We start from the raw sequence: 21,403 nt of genomic DNA, 5'->3' as shown, positions 1-21,403 counted from the left end.
TGACGAGCTCGATCTGAATTAGCCCCAGAAATTGAATGGCGCAGGCATGATATCGAGGAGAAACCCCCCTTGGTGCTGTTGCTGGGAGCTACCCCCATCATTATGGAAGGAAGATCGGCCTTGTTGTGTTCGACGCGACCGACATGTTCCCACGACGGGCTAATTCAGATCAGTGATGTTGACGACACCTGTAGAGATTGAAGAGTCACCCAATCGAGTCCCACATTTAGCAATTTCGCCAGGCACCCAGTCCAAGATGTGGCTTGGAAACGCAGGAGCTTGAAGCTCTTTCCTGCTCATGGGTTGGGAGCCCTTTGGTCTCCAGGCACAGCGCACCTCTAGGAAATGATGTGGCAAACTTGAGCCCCAGGCCCTGTACCGAGTAGGACACAGCAGAAGTCCCCGGCCCCATGACATACACCATATACTTGTTATAACAATAAGGCTTGCTTTGCAGTTTCTACCAACCCCTTCTTGGACCGTTTACAGGCCGAAAAGGCTGAAGGCTCGACCCAATAACCCAGCAGAGAGGCACCAGCCGGGCATGCTAAAAAAGACATCAGAGCTGAGCGACGGGCAGCCGGGCCAGCTCGCTTGAACGATGAAATGGAGGCGTAGGCGAGGCGGTATGATGATACCATGGGTCCAAAGAGGTATGGTCAAAGCCGCTAATCAGTCTGTCTCTTCCAACTCATCACTACACAGGATAGGCTGCTCCAATTCTGCATCCCGATCTCCGATGTCCAGGCTTTCGGCATCTTCCGTGGTACATAGCACAAGCGGCATCGTAGGCAAGGTCGCTGTAGCTTGGACAATATCTAGTTAGGAGTAAGAAGCGGCGGTGAACAGGGAAAAAAAACACCGGCAACAGACTGCAACTTAGAAACGCCAAAGCTGCTGGCGGGGGATGTTGTTTGCAAAACCCAGTTGCACTGCCCGACAACAACCTGGCTGGCTGTATTGAGCTTTGGATGGGGCTCTGTTCTGGTCTTTTTGGTAGGCGGAAAAGGCCCGGGGGGGCACCTTGTCAAGGAATCGAGAGGGGTTGAAGTAAAGGGCACATAAGGCGTGAGGATGGAGCACTGGGTACCTCGTAGGTACCTAGCTACACAGTGTACCTCGTAAATGAAGCGTTGTTGATGATTCACACCCGGTGCACTCCTTGTGACTTACCTGCGGGTGGATAGTGTGCATCTGATGCCTCCTTGTGTGCATGTTCGGTTTGTACTGGAGCAATTGTGTGCGTGAGCGACCGGGTGCGGCTGAGGATCCTCCAGGAATCGCTTGGAATTCAAAGGCCACATAGTTGATCCGACCTGTTGTCTCATGTGTTTCCATGTGCTCATGTGTCTGTTGCAAATTTTTTTTTTCGTTTGGAAGGTGAAAAAAAAAAATTGTACAGTAGCTCGACATGCGCTGCGCCAACTTGGTCGGCATGCATTTGGGGCGTGCAGGTGGCTTGCAGGAAGATGAACTCTATGACAAGGTTTTACTGGGTCTGCCCGGGGGTTCAAGGAGTTTCTCGCCCGGTCGAGACCTCTTTTGGTGGCTGGTGCTGCCAGGGCCTTTTTGCTGTGATTCGCTTCACTTTTCTTTCTGCGCTTTTAGGGCCTCAGGCTCCTCCACATTAGGCCGGAGGGCGTGCATCGCAGCCAGGCACCACCGCCAGCCTGAATCCGCCCATTGTCACCTCTAGGTATTGCAGCAGATGCCCAAAGTCGCCGGGTGGGGGTTAGCATTAGCACCCAAGAGTGCTTCTGAGTAAGGCCAGTGGGATTATCGTGAACACCCAAGTCCAGAAAATTTTTTGATATTCGGCTGCCACAGCCTACTTGGGGCTGCATCCCGTCGTGGCACGACAGGCAGCCGGTCCTTTCTGCTCGTATGGGGCTCACCAAGCCCACGCCTCTTCCTTTCCTGCATTTTCGGTTTTGTACCACCAGAAACCACCAGCCATGATGGAATGCATATTGCAACCAACCATTTGGATGCCTCTCCTGCAATTCCTAGTCCCTTAGTGGTCCCCTCGCACCTCTTTGCACCCCCTGTCTACTGCGCAACAGCTTTGCATCATGCTGCCGGTGCCTCAAATAGAAGCATGCCCAGTTGGGAGAGCAATAGAGAATGGCAGCGCAGGCCTGCACAGGCTACCAGGCTGGTGAGGCACCCAGTCAACTATGTACCTGCCTGTATCCAACTTCTATTGTACGGCTAGGGCGGAGAAGCTAACCTGCGACGTAGCTACAGGTTCTGTGTTGGATCGACTCTCCTCTCCCGCTGTCATGGATAATGGAAACATCAGCTTCGGCTCCAAGTCTCTGTCAGAGGCAATTGATTTCGATCGCCCTATTCCAGTGAAGTCGATATCAATCTATTGATGTAAGCGAAATCCTGCCGTTTCCAGCGAGTCTAGTCTTGGTCGGCAACATCACCAAATACAGTCTTGCAAGGGGGTTCACCCAGTCATCCTCCTCCTCTTCCTCCTCCTCCTCCTCCTCCTCCTTCCTCCAGGGGTTTGGGCACACTGGCAGCCCCAGCAACCTGACGAGCCGAGAAAGATGTTCGCTTACGGCTTTAACTATGCGGAGAACACGTCCCCCAAAGCCCTAGGTGGGGCATGGGATGCTGTGTCAACCCGAGTTTAATGCTCAGACGACAGTGCGGCGTGCGGTACGATAGCCGCAGGGGGCATTGCCAAAAAAAAATATGGTGCTCTACTGCTCCTGCAGCTGTCGTCATACCATTGATCCTTGTGGGTGCTTGGGGCTTTGGGGTACATTGACGGGACACCATACCATACCATTGCAGCTGAATAGGTCAGCCCATACTCCGTACAACTAGCTAACGGTGCCCAGCGCTGCAATGCAAGCTGGACCGCGTGGCAATTTTCCCCCAAACTCTCGTCGGATATGCTTCTCCTGGCATGGCTTCTGTCTGGCTGCTCGTGTCTGCAGTGGAAGTTCTGGGAGCCTCCCGCGGCTGAAAAACAACAAAAGGCCCACCTACAACTCGTCATGGGGTCTATGGCTTGATTGGCTTGGTTGGGAGCCAATCTCAGGACTAAACTGCGCGACTAGTGGGTGAGGAAACGAAGCTCGCACTTAAAATCCTTCAATATGGGAGCATGGCCCTGCAACAGCCTCTGAGACTATGCCCGTCTCAGCCTCCCCTGCCTGTCAAATCTGAGATCCCTTCTTTCCCGGGGTTGCCAGTTGCGTGGCGCCTTCGCTGACCCTTCTCGACAGCCAACTGAGGTGTGACTGGATACCGAATCCACCATTTTCTAGTCTTACCTCTTGTAGCAGCCCGCACTCTGCCGAACGGCGGCCCCGGCCTGCGGACTGCGGCGATCTCGCGTCTGACGTCCCCCTATGGGAAGCCTGCACAGGCTTCGGACCAAGGATGAGTTCCTAGGCGAGAAACCCTTGCACACCTGGTCCACAGACTTCGGTCATTGTACCCTCCCGTTCCAATGGCTTCACCATATCCCCCTGCGTGCCTCATTCCCAAGCTGGACCAGGTACGTCTTGCCGAGACTCGAATGAGCATTCGACTGCCATCCTGGGATCCCTGGTCGCTGTTTGTTGTCCCTTTGTGCGAATGCCGACTGCGTTGGGTCCCGTCCACTTCGGCCAACGGTAGGCGAACCAAACCCTACCAAAAAGGCTGTGGCTGACTACAGTTTCCATTTGGCTCGCGGGACACAGTCCTCACTGGTCTCCAGGAACGGGCAAGGCGGGTCCCCATTGTGAACACTCACCATACCCAAGGTTTGGTAGACTATTTGTGTCAATCTGCTAGGCCCTCAGGGCAGTGTATCTCCACAGATATAGGGAAGTGTCCGCCAGACTCATGATTCGAACAAGATCCTCAGATCCCGACTCGTCTATGACCGCCGTTTAGCAATATTCAAATCAACTTGACTATTCGTAGGTTGGCCGTTGCGCTATTCTGCTCCCGATCCTTGCGGCTGCCCAATCAGACTGGCAACACTCGTCTGATTCGGATCATTTCATCTCCTTTTAATTCTGGACATATCGCTTCCTCCATACCTGGCGTTACAATCTCCAAGGGCTCTGAGCGTCTCAGCTTTTTGTCCTCAACTTCTGACTGGAGGACATCTCCCAGGCGGCCACGCTTTGCTTCTGCGGATCCTCCCCTTTGCGCCTGGCCTTACGTACTGGTCGGGCTGGCATAAATCCACGTCAGTGCGAGAGCCGGTCAAAGGTACTTGAATGATGTCGGTCGCCACAGAGATCATCCATCAGACCAACAGTGAAATCATCCAAATTGTCGCCATGTCGGAGTCGGGCAGTGAAGCAAGCAAGGCAGCAAAGAAGAGGTGCGTCGACACGCATTGATCTGATTCCTTCCTCTCGGGGGTTTCCACTGATTCCGCATCAGAGAATACAATCGCAACGCCCAGCGAGTTTTCCGTAAGTAGCTCTGCGCCTCCCGCGGAACGGCCCTCGCAAATTTGCCTCGGAACCAGGCACTAACTTTCCCACCAGGCCAAAGGCGCAAGGAACACTTGAGCAAACTCGAAGCTGCCCAGCGCGAACTGAACAGTATTCAGGTCGAAGAAGTTGAACGACTTCGCCGCGAGAACCAAGCACTCGTTCAAGAGAATGAATCCTTGAAGGCCGCTTACGGGTCGCAAGCCAGTTCACCAGGACCGACGATGAGCCCTGGTGAAGTCAGAGGCTCTCCTTCTGGGTATATGGCGTATGGAGCTGCGCCTGGTGGCTACCTGGGTGCAGTTTCAGGGGCTCCTTCCTACGTCCCGGGCGCTGTGCCAGTTTCCGTGCCTCAACCGGCCACGACGCCTTTATCGAGCGCCAGCAGCGACCCCAGCACCCTCGTTGTTGTCGTACCCAACAACATCCGCGAAATCCGTCGATCACTTCATCAAATGTTCTCACCACTTCTCGAAATTCCCGTCATCTCTAACCCGCAGACGCATCTGGCCACCCTAGCAGCGCTGGAACCATCCCTGCCAAGTTCTTTGAAACCTTCCCAGCTTCAACTATCCACACCACATCATGCTTATATAGACATGATCCCTTCTCCCAGTCTCAGAGACCGGCTGATCGCAATCGGTCCGGCGAATGCCAATACATTTTTAACAGAGGCATGCACCATAGCATGCGACATTGAAGATACGGGGCAGATGATTGTATGGGGAGAAGATTGGCTCAATGAATTCTCGTGGGAATTTTCTGCGAGCGTTCTGGAACGCTGGGGTGGTTGGCTTCTCACCTCGGAATGGGGTCAAAGAGCCAACTTTTGGCGGCGCCAAAGAGGAGTCCCGATTCTTCCGGGCTACGACTGATGAGCTGAGACGAGTGGTTTGAAATTTCTCGCTTGTTTCTCGACAGGCACCAGACCTGAAAAGTCGGTTTTGCCTCACGGCAGCAATTCAAGGTCAACGGCAGGTTGGGACACGGTACATTCAGAGTTGGGATATATTAAGGGGACACCATCGCCTACAAGTTAGTTCGATGTCTTGACGGGCAGAAGCGAGTCGTTTCCGAGTTGCAAGTTCACTGCGCAATACTTTGCCAGGACCAGCCCACCCTCCATTTCCGTGTTGAAAACTGGCGCAGGCCGCCATTTCAATTCCCTTGAACTTGTCCAAGTCCATACTGTACAACTCTTGTCTACCCATTATGTATAACAATTGGAAAGAAAAGGATGACCTTCGTGATCCTAATGGCGCAACATCGGATCTGGCTCTCGGCTGGTGGAACACATCTCGAAGGCTTCGTGTTGCGGGTGCAATCGCGTCGCATTCACTGCGAGGAGGATTGAAGGGAGTCTTTGAGACACCGCCTGTAGGCTTGTGGAGATTTTAAATCCAGTTGCGCAGTTCTGGACGGCGGTGGCATGTACCTGCAGAGCCGGGCGGTCAGTGATACTTGACGAGAATAAGGGAGGAGACGGATATTTCGAGGTAAGTTCGCTGCCCTCGAGAGCAATCTTCCTCAACCCACTCTGACTGATTTCGAGGGCCTTGTTGGTGAGCAAACGCAATCGAAAGGCGCAGTTGCACGCGTTTTGAGACAAATTCGTTTGGGTTATCTTGGTCTGACGGGTTTTACGTACAGAACCAGATGCGACCTCCGGCATTACAAATCGGGTACGGAGAACACTCACCAGGCTGAAATTTGCGCAACATCTACCATGACTAGGCCGCCCTTTTTTCCATGTCAATGGCCCTATGGCGGAATCAGTGAAGTGTCCTCCCTATTTTTCACAAGGTTGGGGACAGTCTAAGAGATGACTGGATCCCGTGAGCGAAAGCGCGGCTACCAGCAGGAAAAGAATGGCCTCAAATACTTGTGAAGCAGATGGTGAATCTCTCTGTCGTTGACGGAGCACAACGCATGAAGTCCGAAGATCCGTCCATCAAATCAATCCTGCGTATGCTTACCTGGCCGAACATTGACAGTCTCCCTTTGGGCGAACCAGGCCATCGACCGGGCCCAGCGACGGCAGGGAGAACAGACCCAAGGCTTGACCCTTCCATCGATAAACCAATAACAACTTTTCCCGACGCAAAGGAACCGTACCTGGTGAAGAGCGCTAAGGACAACAGCGGTTTGGTTTGAAGATCAGCTAGCATCCATCAAACCTCCAGGAGAGACATGAGTCAATCGCTCTGTTGGGAGTCAACGTCAACTACGCAGGGATGAGAGCGATGGGCTCGGATAAACGCCCAGTCAAATATCGGAATGGGGACAGACACAGTCATGTGTAACTACAAGTAAGTTGATTTGATCAATAGCATTCAGACTATCAAGCATAACGCAGGACAAGCTGGTCCAATCAGAGCCGTTTCTCTCCAGCCGCCGCTTTAGGGCTGTCGCTTGATGTTTCTCTTTCGGCTAATTCTTCGGCTGGCATTTTCCTTTCCAATTTTGTCGAAGCGTCCCGGCCTTTATCCTCGATTTCACCTCTACGGTACTTCTGCTGCACGCAAGACGCTACCGCGGACACGACCTTCAGCTATGGACAGCCATTTCCCCTGGCTCTAGAGTGCAAACTGTTCCGATCACGAGGGACATTGTTGCAGCCCTAAGACGTGCCTCCCTTAGCCTTACTGGCTATTTGCGAACCCTGCGGCTGTGACCTCCGTTACCCGGCACTGCCCTCTGACCCCAAGGCGCGAACAGATGGATTGGGGCCGAGTCCGTATTGGCCGCTGGAAAACGCTACATCGCACAATATGCCAGACTCTCGAAGAAAGGGGTCTTCACGGTCGCTAAGACAGGAGACTATCGCAAGGAATCGAGCAGCAGCCCACGATTCGGACCTCACTTTGTTGCATGTGCAGTTCTTCTCTTAGAGCTACCAATGGACTCTCCCCTCCTCGAACCTTGGGCTGTCACGGGATTTGGCTTCTTGACTTGCAGCACTGTCCAGCACCATGTTGCCTGTCTGATTTCGTATTATGACCTGTCTTCATACATATCAGGCTTATATATATATATATATGCCTGTAACACGGGGCTCTAGGTGCTCAGCGCACGCCAGGAACACTCGTCAGACAGCCACCTGCTGAAATCCCTATCTGGGATCTATCCCCCGGACCTATCAGCTTTCCCCGCTTCGACTAAGATGCGATGGTAGCCAAAAGGATCTCGTAACGATCCGGAATCCGCCGAACTCCCTCTCGCCAACACTCACCTCTTATGGACTAGCCTCCTTGGCTTTGAGTAGACAGCGGAAGAGGTATCCGGAAGCGGCCCTGGGGGCGGGAGGAGCGGGTTGTGGATGGCCCCCTCAGGCCCCTTCTCCTACGGGATTCAACACAGCCTGGCCCGTTCTTAGGTATATTAGTTCCTAACGATCAACCAATGACTTTGACCCCCGGATCCTCGTACTTTGCGCTCCTGCGGAGAACCCAGATCGATATTAGATATTACTGGGTCCCTGTGGGCCGAAAGATCTGAAAACGAAGAGTAATGGTTCATTGCTATTCTAAGCGACAGCAATTTATTGGATTCTTCTTCAGGGCCGACGCCGAGGGCTTGCGCTGATAGATTGGACACCGTTTTGCGACGCACGGCAGGGATTTAGCCCATCTTGCAAATCTCCGCTTGCAAGGACGACTGCTTTCAAATCTATTTGAAAACCTGCTGCGTTGCAAGGGGTTTGGGATGATCCTTTGATGCCTCAACATGCTGTTAAAAAGGCCGCAATGTCCAAGGAATCCCAACACCAAGCCCCTTCACGGTCCTACTGCCTCCGTCCTACCTTCAATTTCTCTTCATCTCTGACGACTGTTCTCGCAGACCACTTGCACACGAGGCGATATATTGCAGAAAGTATGGGCTGTTCTCTCCGGAAGGAGGATGTTGAAGAAGAGAACAGACCAAACTCAGGTCGAGAAGCGGCTCAAATCCGACCAAGAATCGCGGAGGAAGGAGGTCAAGATCCTTCTCATACGTTGGTCCATCCACGGGCTCTGACAACGCTTAGATCTTGACTTGGAGAGGTGCTGGCGACTCTGGAAAATCGACCGTGCTGAAGCAACTGAAACTTATCCACGGTGGAGGTTATTGCGTGGACGAACGCTTGAACTTCAAGGGCGGTATTTTCACAACCATTCTGCGGTCGATGCAAGGCATCTTAGAGGCGGTGGACGTCTTTGGCATCCCATTCGCAAATTCCACTACAGACCGCCACGCTTCGGCTATGTTCTCAGAGACAAAAGGTGACCGCCCCAGAGCTTTCTCCAGAAGTCTACCTTTCTATCAGGGTTGTTTGGGTCGGTGCGGGCGTGAAGGCCTGTTTTTCGCGGTGTAGCGAGTTCCAAGTGTGTGATTCCGCACAATAGTACACTGCCTATTCCTAACTCGGTGGACACAGATTACCTTCGAAGTGGCTTTGCAAGTACTTTACCTACCCTGATTACCCTGATGGCAGCAATTTCACCCGATTGACGGAATCGCCGCCCCCTCCCCCCCAAGCTTCGTGCTCAACAACGACCAGGATATCCTCCGGTCCCGCCTAGAGACTACGGGCGTTGCTGAGTACGCCTTCACAGCCAACGAGCACACCATCATCCGTGTCATCGAGGTCAGTGGAGAGTATTCAGAAAGGAAGAAATGGACCCACTACTGTGACAACGTGGACCTGGTCCTCTTCTTCCTCGCTCGGTCCGAGTGTGATCAAGCTCTCTATGAGGACGGCTCGGCCAATCGGCTACAGGACGCCGTCGATCTTTTCCGCAGCATCTGCAAGTCGCCGTGGCTTCCGTATAGCTCGGTCCAACTCGTCTTGAACAAGACCGATCTCTTTAGGGAGAAGCTACTCCGCTCACTTTTGGATTCCTATTTCCCAGACCACCCAGGTAAGGAATATATCGCTCTAGTCTCAGCCCGCCCCCGGCTTGTGTGCGAGGGTTACCCGGTTCCAAGAGTTGTCCTGATTTATGTGGGCAATCACTGATTGCAGGCGGAAAGGACTACACGGCTGCCTGCCAGTATATCTCGGACAAATTCACATCGCTGTGCCAGACGAGACACCTGGAATCGTACCTTTGCGCGATGGGCACTATACAAGTCAAGACCTTGATGGGGAGAATTACTAGTATATTGTGAAGAGGTCAGTTTTGAGCAGCCTGGAAATCCCACGACTTTGACACCGAGGTTATTTTTTCTTTCACTCTCGGGAAAAATAGGTTGTTGCTTTTGACAGGCATTGCGAGATATCGAAGCTAATAGACAAGCACCGCCATCTGACTGAAACCTTGGACGCAATTCCTTTCAAGACGAGCCTGTCCGCCATTTAGCAAACACATTTACTACGAGTCCCCACTAGAAGAAGCACTTACTACTCGCTGGCGTGGTTCTGGCTCGACATTCCGACGCGAAAAATTATACCCCGTCAAGATCCAGATCATCCCACTTCTCGAGCAAATAATCCAGCCCGATGTTATCGATGCTGACGGCCACGTTCGGGTCCACGTCCATCCGGGCATTGAAATCGGCTAGTAACTGATGGCATTCATCGGCCAGCACGATGCCATTCTCTTCGACGGTGTGGTGCAAAAGACGCCAAACTCCCCGGGCCACGCGGAACCTCCGGCTCGCGGCGCGCAGGATGATGCAGAGTTTGAAGAATGCCTCTTGAGACTCGGGTCGGTCGGTCAGTTCCTCAAGCAAAGCGAAGGCCGCGATGGTGGCGGGCTGCATGATGATGACGGGGAAATGGTCGGTGCCCCAATTCAGGCGAATCTGCTCGAGGAGGTTGCTGATCTGTTTGGATGCTGATATGCAGACTTCCACCCAGTGGCTTTGCTTATACGACTGAGGTGTTTTCGCCAAGGACGGTTGGCTGGATTTTCCAGCGTCGAGGGCGGCGGTTTGTTTGGAGATGGTAATATTGACCCAGCTGTGCAGTGCACTGTCGAAGCGCGCAAGGAGAGAAACGATTAGCACTCGAGCAACTTTCTCCTCTTTGATGTACTTGTGCATGTGACGGAAAGAATCAATCCTCGGGTTGGAAAGAGGGTGGTGTCAAAATATCACGCTGGTGAAGAGAAGGATCCCACTTACTGCAAGGCAATAACATGAGGCATGGCTTTGCCGTGCAATTTCATGCACTCGGGGAGATGCTCCGGCCAGTCCTCGACCTCATGGTAGACACTGACAAACTTGTCCATGGTCTCATCGCTGTCGTTTTTCCGCTTCTGTTCAAACAAGTTCTCGTCCAGGGTCGCCTTTTCCGCGAGGGAGATGAATGCGAGGTAGTGGCAGGTTGGATGCCATTCGATGCTTGTGTACGGGATGGGATATGGCGTCCAGTACCCGATAGTCTTCTGTTCTTCTGTGCAATTTCTGCAATCGGACACAGGCTTCGGCCGGGAGGTCGGCCTGTCGAACACGCGGACCTGCTTCAGCGCGAGGCCGATGAGCGGGTTGAGCGCGTACAGCGTCCACTCGAGCTGGTTAAGGCAGAGGTCGATTTTGGCAAGATACTCCTGGGTCATGCTGGGACTTCTTCCGATCCGTTGCCGCCACTTGCCCAGTCGCTTGGAGAGGAAGATTTGCTGGTATAGGACGCTGTTGCCCAGCTTGTCCTGGCCGTTTATGTTGAGGCTGCAAAGGAAAATGGAACTTGCGTGAGCGAACTGACTGATTTTGCGGGATGTGGAAATGATGCCATGCCACGCCATGCCACCACCCCCGACTGAAAACTTACTATGTCCATTGCACCCCCAATGTTGCCACCATTGCCAGCGAGACCTCGCCTTCCTGGGCATCGAGGCCGTTTCTGGCTTCGCTGTAGAAGCACTCCCGGATCTCGTGGTTAGGATCTGAGCCATCCTCCGCTAGCGTATCGAGTAACTATTAACATAGTTGGTAGAAAGTCAGCTAGTCGGTTCCTTTTCGTCGGAGGTCTTTTAAGGGTTACCTTGGGGGGTGGGGGAGGGGGGCATTTAGGGACTGACACAGGCGTCTGCGAGGATCATATTGACCAAGTAGGGAGTGCATATCAGACTCGAAGTGTCTCGCGATCTTATTGCTTCGAGAAAGAGGGTTTCGTCCACCCAGTGCCACCAGGGGTGAGCCCAGGTAAACCAAAGAGACATGAGATGCGAGACGAAGTCGTCATCATTGGTCACTGTCGTCCACGGCCTCGCGGGGACTAATATAGGAGGATTCACAATATCCTGAATACGGCCATAGCGAATGCGGCTCCGTCTGTGTACCGCGGATGAGTCGATACGACGGTTGAGTGCGTCGACTACTCCTCCTCTGATGCCACCGGACCCGTTTTCGAGAAAGTCGGCCAGGTCCTGCCGGGCGGCGTTGTTTCGTATTAGGCCGATCAGGGCGTGTAGCTGGTTGGATTCTCCCGTGCGGATCGCATTGAGCAGGGCGTTCAGAAGATGGCGGTCCTTCTCTAGAGACTCGAGCCGCCGTTTGACTGCGAGCTTGCGCCGGCCATCGTCGAATTCGTCCTTGACACATTCGGTATTCCGCGAAAGGCAGGAAGCGCACGGCACGCCTCCGTCACACTCGATCACATACAGTCAGACCCTGACCATGAAGACACCCAATATGAGAGGGGTGGTATTCCAGCCTACCTTTGTGCGCCGCCGTCTGCAAGACAGGCACGCGAGACTCACTTTCTTCCGCGACGAGGCCTGTTGGAGCGTGTCTTCATGGTTGGTTTCTGGGAGCCGTACAATTTCTCGCGGTATGATGGCGGCCATTCGAACTGAAACTGGTCAAAGACTGACTAATTTCATTTGGGGGTTTTATCTTGGGCGAGACGCGATGATGACCAAGTTGAAGTTCTCAGCTGTGACGGAGCCTGCTTTGCTTTGGGGAGGGATATCTAAGAGAGTCCTAGAGTCATTCGTCGAGCGGCCACCCTCGCCACATTGCCCGCATGGCTTGGAATGACCTCAAGCGCGTTCAGAGATGGGATGGATGACGAAAACATCGGTCAATTGGCCGAAAGCATCGAGGGGATGAGGTTTCCGTATCTCTACCATTCGATCATTCGTCGCCCAGAAATATATCAGCACGAGATCTGCAAGCTACTATAAAGTAACGAGAGGCGCATGTTGGTCCTGGGATCGTGCTCTTCTCGAATCTCTTAGTTCAGGAATCTTTCTCCTCGGTCTGCATACTGGCACCTCTCTTGGGCCGACCGCGGGCTGACTTTACTTGGGAATCACCTTCAAGCGAAGAAGATGGGAACCAAAGTCCCCGTTGGCGAGCAACATCCGCTCGTGAGCTCGATCTCGTCGGTGCCCGTTACGGTAGAAAGAAAGCCGTTTGTCCAACAGGGGCCCAATCTGAGGCTTGAGCACGCCGGTACGTCTGATGGAACTACTCTATGGAAATACATATGGAGAGGTTCTGAGCTGACTGACTGCCCGACGACACGGACACCGCCCGTGCGGACATTGCAGCGTCTGAACAGCGGCCTCGTGGGATTCCACAGGCTCAGGTTTGGAATCCTCCTCTCTCTACTCGCTGTCTCTATCATCCACACCAACTTCTCGTATCCCACCGTGCCATGCCGGCTTCCAGACCCGCTGTTCCACATCTACGTCATTAACACTCACAAGGACAAGCACGGCAGTGACACTGGCACCTATGACACCGAGGGCCGATTTGTGCCGCAGAAATTTGAGGACATGTTCGCCAAATATGCGGATGGAAAGGACAGTCTCAGTATCTGGGAAGTCTGGAAGTTACTCGAGGGCCAGCGATTGATAGCAGACCCCATCGGTTGGTTTGGCGCTTTCTTTGAGTGTAAGTCCCTCCCTTGTCCCGAATTCCAGCTTGACAGACTTTGATAGAATCACCCACTGATGGACGGTTATCAAAGGGCAGGCCACCTATATCATGCTCTGGCCTGAAGATGGCCGCATGATGAAAGAAGACATCCGCAGGGTATACGACGGCGGCATATTTTACACCATTGCAGCTCGACGGGCGAGAAACGAGCCAACTTCAACGGGAGATTTGGCACGAGACGAGCGCCATTAAGGGTTAGGCTTTGGGTCATTGGGGCATCTTTCTTCTGCACATTTCTGGTGCTCTATTTGTATACAATCACGAAGAGGAGCGCCAGGGAAGCGCATCAAATGACGGCGAATCTGGGCATGTGCATTGCAACCATCCACTCGATGGATAGTAACACGTCCGACACACCATGAACACCCTCATTGATTCATTATTCCTCCAACAGGTCGAGCAACGGTCGTGGGATATGACATCATATGGATTGACAGTGAACACCACAACAGCTGCCCGGTTTCCCTTGTTTCTTTACCTCGTACATTGCAGGAAAGCATCCTAGCGACTCCAGGATCAACACATTTTGCTCAAATAGGGAATGAGAAGCACACAAAAGGGGTAAAGTTGCGTCTAGCGAGCACACTTTACGGATAAGTATGGGACGATGCAACCTGGATCAAAGACCCGGATCAGCACATGTGGTCCGTGCAGCCTAGAATCTTTCGTTGTGTCTGGATCGATTACAATATTCCGATTGGACCACTCCGCAACTTCTTATTGAGTTTCTTATATTGACTGGACGCTTTCACACGGGTGAACCTTTACGGGGCACGATTGGTGACGGCTGTCAATAAGAGACAAAGCTTTATTTCACAGGGGAAGTTCCGGCAAACTGTTTTCCATTGTACATACACGGTCCCTAGACCGAGGCATCGGTAAGACAGCCTTATATAATAATACAGGTCCTTGAGCTTTTCTCCAGCCTGCTTCTTGCCTTCCTCCGACACATTAGGGTTGTTAATTGCACTATAGTAAAAAGAAGGGAATCAGTCTACGCCCCATTGCCAAGTCGAGCACCGATCAAAAAGCAAAAAGAGGTCCTTACGCTTTCAGGTCCCGGGCGACGGTCGCGGGGTCCTTTCCACCCTCATCGCTGACATGTGGTGCGTCTTGGAATTCATTCTCGAGGGCTTCTCGCGCGTGCTGCTTGGCTTCTTCAGAGGTATTGGGGTTCGAGAGAGTCCTTGCAAAGGAGTCAGCTCTTTTCACATTCTCGAGGTCCGGGCCTTCGGCAATGCGGTGCGACTCGCGCCTTGTACCCTCTGGCTCTGTTCGATGCATCTTCGGCCATGATGGTGTGCAAAAGTGTTGAGGTTTCTGACAACTGGGGTATTGCTGGAGTTTGAATGTGGGATACTGTAGTGCATTGAGAATACGTTTCTTTTCGTCTTTCCTGCTTCTTGCCCTTCTTATATACGTCTCTCACGCCCTCCAGGTTTCTTATCCTCGCAGCTTTGTCGCTGGGTCCAATACCAACGCTAGACTGTCTTGAGCTGATACGATATCACACAGGCTAATCCTGATATCAACCTGACTGGGGAGCATTCCGCCTCTCACGATGAATCTTTCCAGATTCGTTGAGGCTGTTTCACCATTCCAATCCAGCAGGTACAGAAACTAGGACAGCCAATGCCTCGACTGCGTCTTAGCCTCGGAAGATCGACAGAGGGATTCAAAATATTGGACGTTTTGGAATATGGATGCTCCATATGTAGGATAGCCAGGTCGGATGTTGTCACGCCGCCCTCTTCCCTTGGCCTAGGCTCCCCAGGTCCAGCCTCGGAACTCTCTGTCAATTCGAGAAAAACTGTACCACAACTTATCGATTGGCGTCATTTCCTCCACCCGGTGATGCCAGCGACAATGATCGACAAGTTCGACTGAGGCGCGGGCGATGGCTGTCATGAAATGCAGAACGAGGCTGTGACGCCCATCAGCAGCATATCTAAGGCTAGAGCAATGTGTTCTGGACAGGAGGGTTTAGTCGTGAATCTCTACCGCGCCATCAACGCTAGAGTAAGTTCGTCGCTGCTCAGCTCTTGAGCGTTTCGCGACTATTTCTGATGCAATCTGGTATCTTCGGCTGCGAGGTGAGAGACACTGCATAGAGAAGTTGGTCAAGCCTCGCGGCGAAAGTAATGCGCCTCTACTCAATATCGATAAGAAACATGACTGAACAGGGTTCAAATTCGAAGGATAGTCGTTCTTAGTAATACTCCGTAGCAACGCTCGGTTCATAATTGCAATTCTTGCGCTTCCCCTTGAAAATCCGGAACTCGGGGGCATACAGGTTTAGTCGCATCATCCACATTCACTGGTCGGGGATTGGTATCCGGACACGCTGCGCTGGGGAGTGCAGATTACGTCGTTATGAAGTCAGGCAGTCATTCACAGTCCCAACGGGAGAATTCGCATTAGTACTGGTGGTGCTGATGATACCATGAGCAACATGAGCAACTGATGAGCCTGAAGGAGCATAAGCAAGTACAAGGCACCTCAAGCGGCGGCTTCAGCTCCGGCTTCGTGACCTCATGGATTTGGCAGAGACACTAGAGACAATTGCCTTCGTTGAGGGGAAAATGATTGTTGGAAAAGGAAGCCGAAGTGGACAGTGACCCGTGCAGTGCATGACACGGACGAGACGTCTATCAAAGCATCATCAATCGACGAATGGATGCAGTGAAACTCTCCCCTCGCTCATGGCATGCGTGACGCTCTGCTTGTAGCTGTCTTCAGCAATCAGAATGGGCTTTACTACAGGCCTCCTCCTTCTCCGTCCGGCCTCACTTTCAGTCTTGAAGAGGCCTCTCATACAACATCTCTCACAGCCGCCATTTCTTCACTCTCAGAAATTCGCTGCCTCGTCTCACCTCCTTATACGGCGTCCTGTCACGGTCCCCCACCGGCTCATCAGCATGTCTTCAGATCCTAACCAGTTCATGCGGACTTCTGGCCACCACGACCCTGTTTGGGTCCACCTCGAACCATATTCAGATCGCCCTCAGTTCCCTCAACTGGACCGGGATTTGGAGACTGATATCTGCATCGTCGGATCTGGTATCTCAGGCATCTCGACCGCGGAGCAACTGGTGAGAAGAGGATTGAACGTTGTGATGCTCGAGGCAAGAGATATACTCTCAGGTACCCCTTCTCCAATGCGCCTTTAGGGAAGCGACAAAACATATATTGACGCCCGTGGCAGGTGAGACCGGTCGAACATCAGGTCACTTGTCATCAGATCTCGATGACGGCTACGTGGCTATCAAGAAGCTGTTCGGTGCGGACGGAGCAAAACATGCCGCCGAATCACACGACTGGGCTCTCAAGCATGTTGGTGAGGTCTCAAAAGAGCTCGGGATAGACTGCGAATACCGCATGCTCCCGGCATATAATCTCTCCCAGTATCCCGTGGGCACCAAGGAACATAACCATGACATGTCGGACCTGAAGGAAGAGTCTGCCCTGCAAAAGGAGCTCGGTCTCGATGCGAGATACGACGAGAGTCTCACCGTCAAAGGCTGGAGTGGAAAACTAGATCAACGAGGCGGAGCCATTGTTGGCCGGCAAGCAACCTTCCACCCTACCAAATACTTGGTGGGAGTTTTGAAGTGGCTCAAGGACCAGCCCAACTTTGAATGTTACACGCATACACGCGTGGTCGACTGTGCCGAAAGCGGCATCCATGTACCCTTAGTGAACGTCGACCTGGGTCCGAAGAATGTGACCGTCTCGACTCTGAATGGCCATACTGTCAAATGCAGCCACACCGTGCAAGCCACTTGCGTACCTCTGCAGAAGCTCAGCATCATCGCCGAAATGGAGTACCACCGTACCTACTGTATCGCAATCCGCATTCCGAAAGGAACTGTCGAAGATTGTCTGATCTACGACTCGGCTGATCCATACAAGTACATCCGCATGACTGCCTGCGATGAGCAGGATGACTACATGGTGGTCGGCGGCTGTGATCACAAAGTTGGCCAGGAGGATGAGTGGGACGAGCGATACAGAGAACTCGAAACTTGGGCCCGAGAACGGTTCCCCAGCGCAGGCAGCGTGGACTACAAGTGGTCCGGCCAGATCTTCGAGCCAGTCGACCACATGGCATTCATTGGCAAAAACGAGGGTAATGACCGGATCTACGTGATTACTGGCGACTCCGGCAACGGTCTTACTCACGGCGTGCTGGCGGGAAGACTCCTCGCGGATGAGATCCAGGGCATCGACAACCCCTGGGCCAAGGTGTATAATCCCAAACGAGTCGCGTCCGTGGCGTCCAAGCTTCCCAGTATGATCGAGCACGACGTCCAGATCAATACGCAATACAAACGCCTCTTACAATCAGACATTCAAGACGTGGAAGATCTCGGCATCGACCAAGGAGGCGTCCTGAACTCGACGACAACCGCGCACCCGCAGGCTGTCTACAAGGACAAAGACGGCAAGGTACACCGTATGAGCGCGGTCTGCCCGCATCTAAAGGGCACCGTGTGCTGGAACAACGACGAGAAGACCTGGGACTGTCCCGTGCACGGCAGCCGATTCAGTCCGGAGGGACTCCAGATCATGGGCCCCGCGAAAGGGGGCTTGCAGCCGTTTGACCACAGTGCAAAGGTGAGGCAGGAGATCGCTGCCGAATCTTGAAGACGGCCGCAAGTGGTAGTGGCATGTATGTAGCATTCACACCGGACTATCGATGGAAAGAGATATCAGCGAGGGTGGGTCGTCTCTCTTGTCTTCATAAGCGAAGTACCTACCTGGGAGTCAACCGCGACCGCTAGGAGCCAAACATTATTTCCTAATGGCAAAAGAGAACGCTGGACTTGTGTAGACACTCTCAGTGGCAACGTAGCTGGTTAGGTCTGAAAGCCAGATGCCAAGGAGCAAGGTGAGTACCTAGTAGCTACGGGATCCTTCTCCGGTCCTCGCGGTGTAAGAAACGTCATGAGCAGAGCTCGATTCCAATGGGCCGAGATCAAGACCTGGCGGAGGGTCTTTTCCCTTTCTTCTTGTCTTTTTAAAGTCGACGAAATTCTCCATTCTCTGGAAAGTTCCGCGGGCAAGCATTGAGAAAAGGGAGACATATCACATCAGCCATGCCAGAGCACTATATCAACCCAGCGAGACCGAAGATCCGGTTGTCCCTCCTCGAATGCATCGCCATAGGAATCGGGGCAGGCGCTCTGGGTGTTACAGCGTATGTCCACATCCCGAAAAAGGGGAAAGGGGTAGAAAGGAGAACACGATGCAAATGGATGAAGCATGATGCTGTGCCACCACCATCATCTTGTTCTCCCAGAATCGAGTTCCCTTCCTGATCGATTCTTTCTAACTTTGACCCACCCTCCAGGATGACGTTGAGCGCCAAGGCCGAACAATCCCTCACCCACCGACCCAACTCGTACGTGCCTGGCAAAACTCTCGCTCGGCTGTTCAATCTCGACTTCCATGCGCACCCGGACAGAGTGAACCGCGCGATGCATTGGGGCCAGGGAATGCTCGCGGCCGGCAACCGCGGTGCGATGGCTTACTACGGCGTCGTCGGCCCCTTTGCGAGTTATCTCTTCATGGGCGTCAGGCTGCTTATTGATCAGACGTTGGAGAATTGGACGGGAGTCGGAGCTTTGCCATGGTACGTCATGGTTCTTGTCTCTTCTCTTCTTTTGCTTTTGACTTGCCCTCTTTTTCCCCAGGAAAGTCAAAATCTGAGAGTTCGTTGTATCAAATCTGGTCATAGACTGATTCTGTGCGTACGTGCAAAATAAAATAGGACATGGCCCGTCAACGAGCAGATCATTGATTTGCTTCACAAGGCTGTCTTCGCGGCGGTTACGGGATACGTCGCAGACCGGATCATTTTGGGGGAAGCGTTGAATGCTTGAGATGCCTGACGGTGAAGACGATTGGTTGACATCGAATGCATTGCTTGTGTCTGGCTCGGCCAGGGTATTCGGGCAGTGAAGAAGAATTAGGGAGAGGCTCCTTGAAGGTTAATGCCAAGCTTGAATGAGCCACCCCATAGACGATTGAACGTGGAGGAAAGGGAGGCAGACAGGATCACTCATTCTGAGCTTGGCGCGTTGAATCGATAAACAGGATACTTGATCTGACTTCAGTGATGACTGGGCCCTCTGGTCCAAGGAGTGATGGCTGCTATGGTCAAGTGTGGTGCAGTCGGGTTAGAGGAGTTGGGTCTCAGTACGCCCAAAGTCTGCCAAGCCTTTTACAAGACGCGCAACGCGTAGCCCCGTGACCTCGCGACTGGAAGGCTCCACGTGATGCGTGACAAAATCTCGATAGCTCTTCAATTTCTTTTCTTTCAACAATGTAAAAAGAATCCAGCACGGATCTGGCCACCGGTCAACTAACAATTCGGGAATCGAAAATTGCTCCCGTCATGATTCCAGAACTCTTGGGCCCAGATCCGCTAATTCAAGGCGTCAAATCCGTGAAGATGGCACAGGCTCCATTGTCAAAGTGCTTCGGAGACTTGATGGCCTGTGCTAATCGTGTGAAATCTACCAAGTAATACACCAAGATACAATGGACGAAACTCGGGTGATTGGTGTAAAAGCTAAGGCCCAGGACGTTGTTCAAGCTCCCCCGTGCTCAGCCAGCCTTGCCGGTCACATGGACACAACTGTGACAAATAACTTTAGGCATTCATGTTACATACCGGAATACCTCCGTACAACCCTGAATCCCAGAAGCGAGCGATGGACAAGAACAAATGACTCCACACCTATTTCCGAGCGCTAAAATATAACGCCGTTGGTCAATAAATCCCACTTCTCCCGCTCTGTCCCTGGAATGACGGTCTCCTGTGGTGCTTGCTTTATTGTACTTAACCACCATGTCCAGTCTGTCGGAGATATTTGGACAGGGCCATAATGCCTACTTCTCTAATGGCCCCGTCACCCGGCTCTCGTTCATGCGCTTGAACAACCAGCTTTTGGACAAAGCCTCTACCCATTCAAGTGCAAAGTATCTCACCTTTGAGGAGTTGAACCCTCTGCGGACGCCAGACGGGAAACTTGCATTCAACAAATATGAAGACGTTGCGGACACAATTGGCCGTCCCTACGCCAAAGACGAGAAGGCCCAGATAGCTGAATTCGATCCGGATGAGCATCGCCCGACTCTCATCTTTCTCGGCTTGGACTTGGAAGGCAAATATGCGGCTTCTGGGGAGAATGCTCATCTGGCGCAGTATGTTGGAGTCCCTTACTTTGCTCTCGACGTGAGCTCGAACCGTTACGCAGCATTTAAGGAGTCGCAAACAGCCGCTGGCCTCAAGTACGTACCCACCAGGGTCGATCTCACATTGGATCACCCGCAGTCAGCAATATACAGCCATGCGCGGTCGCTGATCGACTGGAATAACCGCAACCGCTACTGTTCCAGCTGCGGTGGCCGCATGCTATCCACGCACGGAGGAGCGAAAGTGGTCTGTCCACCTGCCGACAACGGCGTCCTCCGCCAGCGAGCATGTCCGACCCGAATCGGCCTTCATAACCAAGCATTCCCACGGACTGATCCCACAGCCGTCATCGCTCCCATATCGGCGGACGCAAAACGCGTTCTTTTAGGCCGTGGAAAACGCTGGCCTGCTAACTATTTCTCATGCCTCTCAGGCTTCATTGAACCTGGTGAAAGCATCGAGACGGCAGCAAGGCGGGAAGCCTATGAAGAAACCGGCGTCCATATTGATAGGGTACAGATCCACTCTAGCCAACCGTGGCCTTATCCGTCGACAATGCTGATCGGCGTCATCGGCCAATGCGTCGAGGGAGGGGAAGACATCACCTATCCGGAGACGGAACTGGAAGAGGCCAAGTGGTTTGAGCTTGCTGAGGTTGAGCACGCCTTGAACAACGGCGCCAATCCCATGTGGGAACCACCCATCAAGGGATACTCTGGTCCGAGAGTACCCCCTAGCCAATTAATGGCCCATCAAGTTTTGAGAGGGGTACTGAAGCTGTTTCACAAGTAACCCATATCGACTATCAAACCCTGAATAGAGAGCCTTGGACGGTATACCACATATCTATTTCGTTTGGGAACTTCATGTT

General features: G+C 52.8%; 8 protein-coding genes across 8 annotated transcripts; 6 read left to right on the top strand and 2 right to left on the bottom strand.

Annotated features, from left to right (window-relative positions):
- Nucleotides 1-4,238: 4,238 nt before the first annotated feature.
- On the top strand, nucleotides 4,239-5,332 carry Z519_08251 (uncharacterized protein; the record flags this gene model as incomplete). The annotated part of the gene is made up of 3 exons (XM_016765979.1): nucleotides 4,239-4,342; nucleotides 4,405-4,436; nucleotides 4,512-5,332. The coding sequence occupies 3 exons, from the start codon at nucleotides 4,239-4,241 to the stop codon at nucleotides 5,330-5,332; spliced, it is 957 nt and encodes a 318-aa protein (XP_016618024.1).
- Nucleotides 5,333-8,357: 3,025 nt separating this feature from the next.
- Z519_08250 (uncharacterized protein) lies at nucleotides 8,358-9,456 on the top strand (the record flags this gene model as incomplete). Its single annotated transcript, XM_016765978.1, has 3 exons — nucleotides 8,358-8,432; nucleotides 8,485-8,746; nucleotides 9,053-9,456. The coding sequence occupies 3 exons, from the start codon at nucleotides 8,358-8,360 to the stop codon at nucleotides 9,454-9,456; spliced, it is 741 nt and encodes a 246-aa protein (XP_016618023.1).
- Nucleotides 9,457-9,884: 428 nt separating this feature from the next.
- On the bottom strand, nucleotides 9,885-12,229 carry Z519_08249 (uncharacterized protein; the record flags this gene model as incomplete). Its single annotated transcript, XM_016765977.1, has 5 exons — nucleotides 9,885-10,401; nucleotides 10,566-11,108; nucleotides 11,212-11,357; nucleotides 11,462-12,031; nucleotides 12,101-12,229. 5 exons carry the CDS (start codon nucleotides 12,227-12,229, stop codon nucleotides 9,885-9,887), a joined length of 1,905 nt encoding a protein of 634 aa, XP_016618022.1.
- A 486-nt stretch (nucleotides 12,230-12,715) lies between these two features.
- Nucleotides 12,716-13,520, top strand: Z519_08248 (uncharacterized protein; the record flags this gene model as incomplete). Its single annotated transcript, XM_016765976.1, has 2 exons — nucleotides 12,716-13,283; nucleotides 13,360-13,520. The coding sequence occupies 2 exons, from the start codon at nucleotides 12,716-12,718 to the stop codon at nucleotides 13,518-13,520; spliced, it is 729 nt and encodes a 242-aa protein (XP_016618021.1).
- An 852-nt stretch (nucleotides 13,521-14,372) lies between these two features.
- Z519_08247 (uncharacterized protein) lies at nucleotides 14,373-14,612 on the bottom strand (the record flags this gene model as incomplete). The annotated part of the gene is made up of 1 exon (XM_016765975.1): nucleotides 14,373-14,612. The coding sequence occupies one exon, from the start codon at nucleotides 14,610-14,612 to the stop codon at nucleotides 14,373-14,375; it is 240 nt and encodes a 79-aa protein (XP_016618020.1).
- A 1,634-nt stretch (nucleotides 14,613-16,246) lies between these two features.
- Z519_08246 (uncharacterized protein) lies at nucleotides 16,247-17,975 on the top strand (the record flags this gene model as incomplete). The annotated part of the gene is made up of 2 exons (XM_016765974.1): nucleotides 16,247-16,472; nucleotides 16,534-17,975. 2 exons carry the CDS (start codon nucleotides 16,247-16,249, stop codon nucleotides 17,973-17,975), a joined length of 1,668 nt encoding a protein of 555 aa, XP_016618019.1.
- A 452-nt stretch (nucleotides 17,976-18,427) lies between these two features.
- On the top strand, nucleotides 18,428-19,213 carry Z519_08245 (uncharacterized protein; the record flags this gene model as incomplete). Its single annotated transcript, XM_016765973.1, has 3 exons — nucleotides 18,428-18,528; nucleotides 18,682-18,963; nucleotides 19,102-19,213. 3 exons carry the CDS (start codon nucleotides 18,428-18,430, stop codon nucleotides 19,211-19,213), a joined length of 495 nt encoding a protein of 164 aa, XP_016618018.1.
- A 971-nt stretch (nucleotides 19,214-20,184) lies between these two features.
- Z519_08244 (uncharacterized protein) lies at nucleotides 20,185-21,324 on the top strand (the record flags this gene model as incomplete). Its single annotated transcript, XM_016765972.1, has 1 exon — nucleotides 20,185-21,324. The coding sequence occupies one exon, from the start codon at nucleotides 20,185-20,187 to the stop codon at nucleotides 21,322-21,324; it is 1,140 nt and encodes a 379-aa protein (XP_016618017.1).
- Nucleotides 21,325-21,403: the final 79 nt, after the last annotated feature.

The sequence above is a fragment of the Cladophialophora bantiana genome (assembly GCF_000835475.1).
Source record: "Cladophialophora bantiana CBS 173.52 unplaced genomic scaffold supercont1.12, whole genome shotgun sequence".
Classification (NCBI taxonomy): Eukaryota; Fungi; Ascomycota; class Eurotiomycetes; order Chaetothyriales; family Herpotrichiellaceae; genus Cladophialophora; species Cladophialophora bantiana.
The sequence above is the reverse complement of the archived record's forward strand: the minus strand, read 5'-3'. Positions and strand labels throughout refer to the sequence as shown.